Consider the following 9,366-nt stretch of genomic DNA (forward strand, 5'->3'; position numbering starts at 1 on the left):
CTGGCCTGGGAACGCCTTGGAGTTCCCCCGGAGGAGCTGGAAGAAGTGGCTGGGGAGAGGGAGGTCTGGGCCTCCCTTCTGAACTGCTGCCCCCGTGACCCGACCCCGGATAGGCGGAAGAAAATGGATGGATGGATGGACTCAAGTACAAAAAATATCGGATACTTTAAAACTTTTACTCAAATAACATTTTTAGAGAAGACTTTAACTTTTACCAAAATGTTTTTATGATAAGATACTTGTACTTTTACTCAAGTATCACTTTGAGGTACTTTATACAACACTGCTGACCTTAGAAAACATAAAATTACCTATGATTTAGTCCGTACATGTTCTGAGCATGAGATTGTGCATCACGTTGTTTACAGGTTTATATCATTTCTCATAATAAGACATAAAAGGTTGTAAGAAAAAATGTATTTTTTTCAATAAATGCCCTCAATACAAGCTTACAAGGGCATTTCCTTTTCTTCCCTGCTTTGCTCAGTGTTAAGGAGCAAAATAAGTCATTTTGGATCATTTTCAGTGAGCTTATTAAAATGTTTTCACTCTCTATCGTCTTGCACACTGAAGAATGTTGATTAACTAAAATATGAGATCGATTTAATTAATTTGGCTTGAGTTCTTTTTCAGAGCCTGACCCCTCCCCCTCTGTCAGCCTGCCTTGATAAAAATGTTTTCCAGGAATAAAAATCCAAGAGAACGTTGTGGTTTTATGCTAGGTCAGCAGAATATCTCAGCCTCCATGACGCCTCAGACAATAACAGATCATCACAGTGAGTCGCGTCAGGTTTGCTCACATCATGCGTATTTTTTGTCACTCTCCAGCCACAGTCTGTTTCTTATATTTTTTAAGTTGGCAATCTACTTTCTTCTGCAATAAACATGATAAGTTAAGTAGGTTTTCGTTATAATGGATGGATAACAGCGCTGCAGCGTGCTGGCAGGGATTCAGGAGGCTGAATGCAGGGACGCCGGGGAGGCGGAAGCCTTTTAACGGCGCGTGTTTCAACATCTGGTGAAACATCCCGTTAAAGAGGCGAAGCATAATCAGACATCTCTCTGCTCAGGTGTGTGGGGACTGAGTGAACCGCCATCTCACTGCTGATTACTGATTACACAACCTACTGAGCTGTCAGACAGTCACAATGATGAAACCAAAGCAGCAGCAGTCGGCAGTTACACCTCAGGCGGAAATGCAGACTTTTACTCTTTTTTTTCTGAGGTATTAGATTCCCAGGGAGGTTTGCGTGGAATGAAAAGCATTGATTTTTTTAAAGACCCTTTAAATAATAAGACCATTAGAAAAGTATCATGATAATAAAACAATCCTTGGACGAACATTTATAACAGATGAACTTTTGGAGTCAATTCAAGATGGCTACCACAGATAATAAACCGTAGCATATATAAAAACAGCTGTTCCTCTTTGAATTTTATACCTTCTGAGCTGAGGTTTGATGTGGTAGTAGCTGACATACTATTAGTGCTTGGTTCAGAGCTCTTAACTCTGTACTTTAGTCACACAGGGGAAGTCTAAATCCATGCTAGATCTGTCGGATGCCACTTTGTTTACCTCTGAATTTCTAAATCTCCTTCAAAACAGAACCTCAGAGAACTCCTTTGGGCTTTCCTACGCAAGTTCAGGCGTGCACGAGCCACATCTCCTTCTCCCTCCCCCTCCTTCACCTCCGTTTATTTTTTCTTTCCGTACAAATGTGCTGTCTGTTAATTGAGCACTCACTGGAGGGAGGGGGGGAGAACAAAATCCATGTTGAGTTTATCAAGCAATTTGAATATAATTATGTAAATAAGCTTCACTTGATCCATACAAAAATGTGGACATCTGGAGTCCACACCGACTGTGATAATTTACACTCTCAGCCGTTCGGTGGTGGATGTTTATGGCTGCTGAACCATATGAGATTTTGAGAGTGCCTGCATTTAAATTCTCATCACGCTCCGAAAGTTACCGACTGTTTATGAAACTAAGAGATTGGGAAGGGAAGTGTAGAGTTTTTATTTACCAGCCAAAATAAGAAGGTGTTGCTGTGTCAAAAAAAAAACTAAACATGAGAATACACTTTGCAGTTTGAGGCAACTGTGCATGCAGGTCACAGGCGGAGATAAACTGGAACTAAATGGAATTTGCAGCTTTCTGTTTCCGTAGACCAGCAGCTGGTTGCAGGTGAAATAAAAGCAGTTGATGTTAAAAGTCTTCAAAAATGATTTTAGAGGGTCAAGCTCCTTCCTATTTAAACAAAGAAAAAGGCTGTTAAAGTAGTCAAAATGAGAAGAAATAAATGTGCAAATAATAATTCTTAATTCAGATTTTCACTATTTGTTTTGCAAAGAGAAGAAACTGTTTGTTACAGATTATCTAGAGTGACACTAAGACAACATAATCAAAGGTTGGTTGGTTGGTTGGTTGGTTGGTTGGTTGGTTGGTTGGTTGGTTGGTTGGTTGGTTGGTTGGTTGGTTGGTTGGTTGATTATGCCTTTATTGTCATTGTACAGAGCACAATGAAATTACATTTAAGAACACCCATTCAAGAAGACACACACATGACAAAAACATGGGGAACAGGTGTACAGGTCCTTACAGATAAAACCATTGTTTCTAAAACTTAGCTGCACTAATGTGTTCAATGCACCAAGGTCCTGCCTTGTTTCGTAAATTTGTCTTTCAGGTGCAATAGTTAGAGTTTCAGTCTTTCATGAGTTCAGCTGCAAGTAGTCATCACAAAGTCTCTGTTTGATGCTGGCTGGGCATTTTATCAAGGACAACAGCTTGTGATATTTAGATGACTTAAATGAGCAGTAAAGCTAAATATCATCAGCAAATAAATGACTGAAAACATTCATAAATTATCATATTATTAGTCCTAAAGTAAGAAAGTTGAGGAGAAATAAGATAGGTCCCAGAATAAAACTCTGAGGTACCCCAAAAGAGAGAGAGGGAAAAAAATGCAATATCTATTCTACTTTATCATTTTTAGATAATTTTATTGCATATTTGTTCAGGCCAATGCTTTAGCCTCTGTGATCATTACGTTTATAAAAGCTTAAATCTTTACCAGAAAAAATAGAGCTTAAGACAGAGTAAGTAATGCTATCAGTGCAAAAATGTAAACTACGTCTAACAAGCCCTTCATGAGCATGACACTGATATTTAACGTATTTTTTTACATCATATGCATAAGTGTGTCTTTTGTTAGCATGCCTGGACTTTTATCAATGACCAATCTAACTGACAGCGCAGTCCTTAACAAAAAGCATAGTTGCAGGACTGCTCACAGCACATCACGGGCTTCTTTTAGTTTTTACCATTCTCGAGTCACAGTAATAACGTAGGCCAGGCCACAGACCATCAGGCAGCTGAGCTGAAACAAAAAGTCTGTGTTCATGATCTAAAGTGCTGATACCACAGGACTGCCGGATAAGGAAGGTCCTCAGTTAAATGCAGTGCGACCCTGGATGCTGGTTATCTTCTGTACTGCTAATGTCACAGCCAAGCTGCTGCTCCATAATGCTCCAAATATATATATATATATATATATATATATATATATATAGGCTAAATAAGATAGAGGTGATGCATGACTGTTCTGCTCTGTAGTTTTGTAATAAAGTGAGGGAATCAAAAGCTGTAATTTTATAATTTTATCTGATTATCTGTTGACTCTCTTCCCAACACGTCCATGCCAAAGGGTGTGCAGTGACAGGTTTATAGAGTTTAAATATAAATTGTGTCTGGTAATTAGAAAATCACTAATTAATATGTTGATTTTTAGCTCATAATGTGTATAATTAAGGTTTGGCACAGACAGGTTTAGATTTTACGGCTTTCAAGAGGGATGTCATATTGTTCATTTTTGGTGTTGGGTTTGATGTGGTGTATTGTTTGTCCAAAAGCCTATAATTACTCACATTTTCTAATATATAAATGCCGTTCTACACACACACACACACACACACACACACACACACACACACACACACACACACACACACACACACACACACACACACAAAAGCACAGTGCAGTGTTCCGTAAAAAAATGCATGTCACCTGCCACCTTTCATGCCAGAGTTTTAAACTAGGGTCTTCCTTTGACTGAAAAATGAAAACACTATATCCAATTTGGTCAAACATTGCAGAAGACATTATGTGCAACCTCATGCAGTATTTTGAGATCTCACATTTAAATGCAGAAGTGTTGAAATGTCCACTTTTTGCCCAGGTAAAGGAGGGTCACTTGGCTTCACTGCAGACCCCAACCAGCTGAAGGGAGAGATGTACCACACCGCCCTGAAAAAAAGCGCCCAGGGTTTTGGATTTACCATCATAGGAGGTGACCGCACAGACGAGTTCCTGCAGGTAAAGAATGTGCTCAGTGATGGCCCTGCTGCCCAGGACAACAAGATGGCATCCGGTGAGTAAAATTTCCTAACAAGGATTTGAATCTCATTAAGTCAACATGAAGATCCGTGTAATTCTAACTGAATTCCTGTAGTATTACATCAAATTATTTGTGTTATACTAAATGTGTGATACACCTAGAGGCAATAATCCTACCTCTGTGGTGCTCGTTTGACCTAACACTATTCTGTGGGTTTATTAAGACAAAGAAAGCAAATATAAGACTGTCAAAAACATTTTTGTTTTCCTTTAGCACACAGTCTTTTATCATACTTGTGACACACTGAGCTGTCTTTGTGCCAAGGTGTGCAGAGGAAAATAAAAGAAGAGGAAGATTTCAAAGAAACAAGAAGGAATTTTTAAAGAAATGATGAAAAGAGGTGTCTAGATGGACTATCTGAAGAAAAATTTCCTCTGGTGACTTGCTGCTTTCCTCCATAGGTGACGTGATTGTTGAAATCAATGGGACATGTGTGCTCGGGAAGACTCATCCGGAGGTGGTGAAGATGTTTCAGTCTATTCCCATCAACCAATATGTGGACTTGGTTCTCTGTCGCGGTTACCCACTCCCCCCTGACGTGGACGCAGACAGTGACGACCCGCTTCCCCCTCCTCCTCCTCCCCCGGCATCTCAGCCTCAGCAGGCGCTGCACGGTGGAGAAGTGGTGACGGCCGTTCCCCTCATCAACGGGCAGCCGCTGCTGGTGAAAGGCGACGTCCTCCACGGCTCGTCGCAGGAGCTCCACTATGTTACCACCGACGCCAGCGGCAGGCCCGTCGTTGCTGCCTTGCCGAACGGGAGGCAGCCCGAGAGGGGCGAGGGGCCCTCGGGACTTCTTCAGCCGGAGCTGGTGAGTGTGCCGCTGGTCAAGGGGCCTGGAGGGTTTGGGTTTGCCATCGCTGACTGTCCCCTGGGCCAGAAAGTGAAGATGATCCTGGATGCCCAGTGGTGCCGTGGACTACAAAAGGGAGACGTGATTAAGGAGATCAACAGGCAAAATGTGCAAACACTTAGCCACGCGCAAGTGGTTGACATCCTCAAGGACTTCCCGGTTGGCAGTGAGGTCAATCTGCTAGTTCTGAGAGGAGGTGAGACTAGAGCAACAACACAACCCTCTGTCTGTCTGTATATTCACCTTTATGTGCAGTGGATTTGTTGGGACCCTAAAAGGCACAGTGTGTAGGATTGGTTGTTTTCAGCGACATCTAGTGGTTGAGTGGTTGAATCATCCTCCCTGGTCCTCCCCCAACCCCCACCCCCCGCTTCCAAACGCAAAGGAGTTGCTACGGTGTCTCTCWGGTGTCAAAAACCTTTGATAATTCCAACCGCGATGTCTACCAGCAGCTTCAGGGCTAGTGATGTTTCAAGTGGTAAGATTATGAGCTTTAATAAGTAAAATTATCCCAGCTACAATGACAGACAACAAATTTTACATTTTTAGTATTACAACTAAAACCGTTTTTGACGCCGCCACCGCAGTTTGTCCTTCATGAGCCTTCGTTGACAAGATGGCAGTGCAAGATGGCGGCTGCCTGTAGTGGCGACCCGCGACCATGGATATAAACAGCTTTTTATAAGGTAAAAATAATAAAACAAGGTCTTTGTCTGCAATGATTAGACATGTTTTTTTATTATTGTCATTAGTGATTATCTCAATTTCGGCTAAAAGAATTGACAAAATCCTACACACTGTGCCTTTAAACCTCACTGAAACAATGACCCATTTCACTTTATGTCTATCAGTGGTGGGCACAGTTCCACTAAAGCACTAATAGGGGGAACTAATTCCCTGATTAGTGCTTTAGGGCCTTTGCTAATTTTTTAATTCATTAGTGGATTAGCGCTTGCTGAATTTATGGGCTTAATTTAAAAGCACTAACTGAGGTCTTTAAATGTTATTGATCAACTTTATTGTTCACAGTTGAAGGTGAAACCTGTCACACATTTTGTTCGTATGCTTCTATCTACAAGGTCACGTGTCAAATTCGGGGCCCATGGGCCAAATGTGGCCTGCGGGTGACTCTCATTTGGCCCACCAAGCTAAGTGATAACATTCTGCGCACAGTAAATATTGTCTCATGTTGACTGAAGAATGTTTCATGTGTCAGCTGGATTATATTAGTGCTTTAGAACAGAGGTTCTCAAACTAGGGTTCCAGGACCCCCAGGGGTCCGCGAGATGTATCTTGGGGGTCCTCAAAAAATTTCACTTTGTTAATTTTGTTTTTACTTTTAAAAATGCATGAAGAACAATGAACTAATAAAACAAACATAATAAACTTAAATGTATATACAGTATATACAGTATATTTCCATGGCATTTAGGGGTTGAAATTACAATAAATTATCTTTTAAAACAGCATGTGGTATATAAGGGGGTCCCTGGAATGTTTTTTGCCCTTATAAGGGGTCCCCAGACCCAAACGGCTTGAGACGCCCTGCTTTAGAATTAGCTTTTGCAAAAATTTTCAGTGCATTAGTGCTTTAGAATTGGGGGACCTAAATATTTGAGTTGGTGCTTTAGGGTTAGTGCAACTAATATTTGGTTGAGTGCTGCCCACCACTGATGTCTATGTTGTTTTTTTCTTGTCGGTTGTTCTTTTTCATGTCATTGAATGCATTTGTTGTTCTCATAATGTTACACCCTCATGTGTTTTTCATAATGTTCTGTTACTGTGAATGCATTTTCAGCAGTGTCCATTGCTGGTGAGGTCAGAGTGCTGATATTGATATTAGGTGAGGTGGTGTTCTGGCTGGATTAGAAGCACCGAGTAACAATGTCACTGTGTCTGCAGTCTGTGTGAAATCACCAGGAAAACAAAACTGTTGTGTTTTTTTTTAGCTGAACACATCCTGTAGCTGCTGCAGTTGATGATCAGATCCAGTTTGTAAGAGCTTCATGTCCTGCCAACACTTGCAGCTTTTTTTAATAAAAGCGAACAGCACATCCCAAGCATTTCCCGAGCGTTCCCCTTCTGCGCCTCCACCCAAATCACCTCTGTTTATGACAGCTCCCAATGAGGCATAGTGCTCTCTGTTACAAGTATGAGACAGAATTACATAAGTGTGGGGATGTGCTCGATTCCAAGGAGCGGAGGAAGGAGGGAAGGCACCCTTCAAATGTCTCCTTCTTCCATCTTTGGCTGCCCGAGGGTCTCACTGTGCAAGTCGATGAACCCCAGATTGGCTTTGATCATCAGTAGAGCGCGGGGGGATTTCTGCATGCCTCTTTATCCGTGGCCTCTGAAAGAGCCATGGTTAAACAGCCATAAAGGGACGCTCCTCTGGGGCTTCCTTCCCCTGGCCACGCCTGAACCGTCTTCCCTCATTGCCCAAACACCCACACTACTCACATTTACTGCTGTGCCATCATCGCTGTGTACTGCTCCACTGGCATACTGCACGATTCCACTTTTGAAGCACAACCAAAGATCTAATGCCAGATTTAACCGCTAATTAGACGGCTTGGAGGAGGCTTCCTATTTGCATATGCATTTATATGCTTTTAAGGCAAAAGGCGAAAACAGTTATTTATAGGGGAAAGGGGGTGTGACTGTGTGTGTTTCAGGTAAGTCCTTGGTGGCATCAGCTTATGAAGCTGACAGTAAAGCATGAAAACTTTCTCCATGTCTCTCTTTTTGCAGGCTCCATTAGCCTCTTGTCAAGCCAAGTGTTGGTCCAAGCCCAGAGGGCCGTTAGCTCCAGAGGAGTATTTGCTAATTCAATTAAAGTAGGGGGGGGTTGAGGAATGTGGGGGGGAGGGATGGTGAGTGCTTGAGATGAAACGTGTGTGTACTGTACAGTGAACAGAGAGCTCAAAGGGATGTATCAGTCATGGAGGTACAACGCTCACCTGCTTTCTTCTCCCTACAATCAGTGTGCACTTCTATATGTATCTTTAATCTCATGGATGGATGAGTATTTCCTAATGGAGCCACCTTTAGTGAGTTTTGAGCAGCTCCTGGTTTAGTTTTAATGTTTACCTGTGTTGTCTCGTAGTCGGAGAGACAGCTCCATCTGCTGGACGATGCTTCGTTGACAGTTTTTAATTTCCAAACGTCGCCGACCATCATTTCTAACAATATTCTCGTTGTCTGTCTTTGTCAAACCATAGGTCAGACATCCCCTGTGAAGACACTAAAGCCTGTGAGTAAAAATGTGTCTTTTCTTCTTTCTTCATTGTTGCTGCCCACGGGGACATATCCTTCCATTTAATTTGAAAGCATTTTGTCCTCCAGCTTAGCCAGTGAGCCACTCTGTTGTGTCAAATTAAATGATAGCAATAAATTTGAATATTGATTATCTTTCTGGCCTGCTCCTTTTGTTTGCTTTCAAAAACAGTCTTAATTACTTCTCCTCACTATTCATATTCTTGGGGCTATTGTCTGGGGATTGCAGTGGTAATGAGGATTGGATGAGCCTCTTTAGATATGGCGGTATTATTAATGCAATACTTTTAGATAAAAGATGTTGCCCTTTCTGCATGAAGAGGCCTGTTACAGCCTTTGGGAAATCTTTACCTTCTTTTCTTGGGGTTTATTGTACATCAAAATCTATTCATTCATCATTGCTTCGTTCCCTGCTTTCATGTACAAGCATAATTTATACACTCTATGTTGTTGAAAAGAGCAACTGAAGTGACTTTTAGTGCTTTTATCATTTATTTCTATTAGACGCTCAGCCCCTTCACTAAGATAATGAGTTTGGGATGTTAAAGGGATCCCCGATTAGTTGTAACATTAGGCTTTATTTGATAAACATTTATTTTAACTGTAAAATAAAGACTGTAAAAATACTGTAGGCTGTTTAGTTTTTATCATTTTTAAACTAAAACTTTTAAAATATATTACACAGACATGGCCATTTTATTTACACACAAAGCATTCTGGGTAAATGATGACGTGGATAGGTCCTCGGTGCGAGGCTGCTAGCGAGCTATATCC

General features: G+C 41.5%; 1 protein-coding gene across 1 annotated transcript in view; it reads left to right on the plus strand.

The window, feature by feature from the left end:
* Nucleotides 1-9,366, plus strand: part of magi3b (membrane associated guanylate kinase, WW and PDZ domain containing 3b) — a 222,044-nt gene that overhangs the window by 197,518 nt on the left and 15,160 nt on the right. The window contains exons 7-9 of the mRNA XM_014009500.1: nt 4,216-4,436; nt 4,865-5,512; nt 8,538-8,569. Coding sequence (XP_013864954.1) covers nt 4,216-4,436; nt 4,865-5,512; nt 8,538-8,569 — 901 coding nt within the window. The remainder of the gene's footprint in view (nt 1-4,215; nt 4,437-4,864; nt 5,513-8,537; nt 8,570-9,366) is intronic.

This window comes from Austrofundulus limnaeus, unplaced genomic scaffold, assembly GCF_001266775.1.
Source record: "Austrofundulus limnaeus strain Quisiro unplaced genomic scaffold, Austrofundulus_limnaeus-1.0 Scaffold59, whole genome shotgun sequence".
NCBI classification, from domain to species: domain Eukaryota; kingdom Metazoa; phylum Chordata; class Actinopteri; order Cyprinodontiformes; family Rivulidae; genus Austrofundulus; species Austrofundulus limnaeus.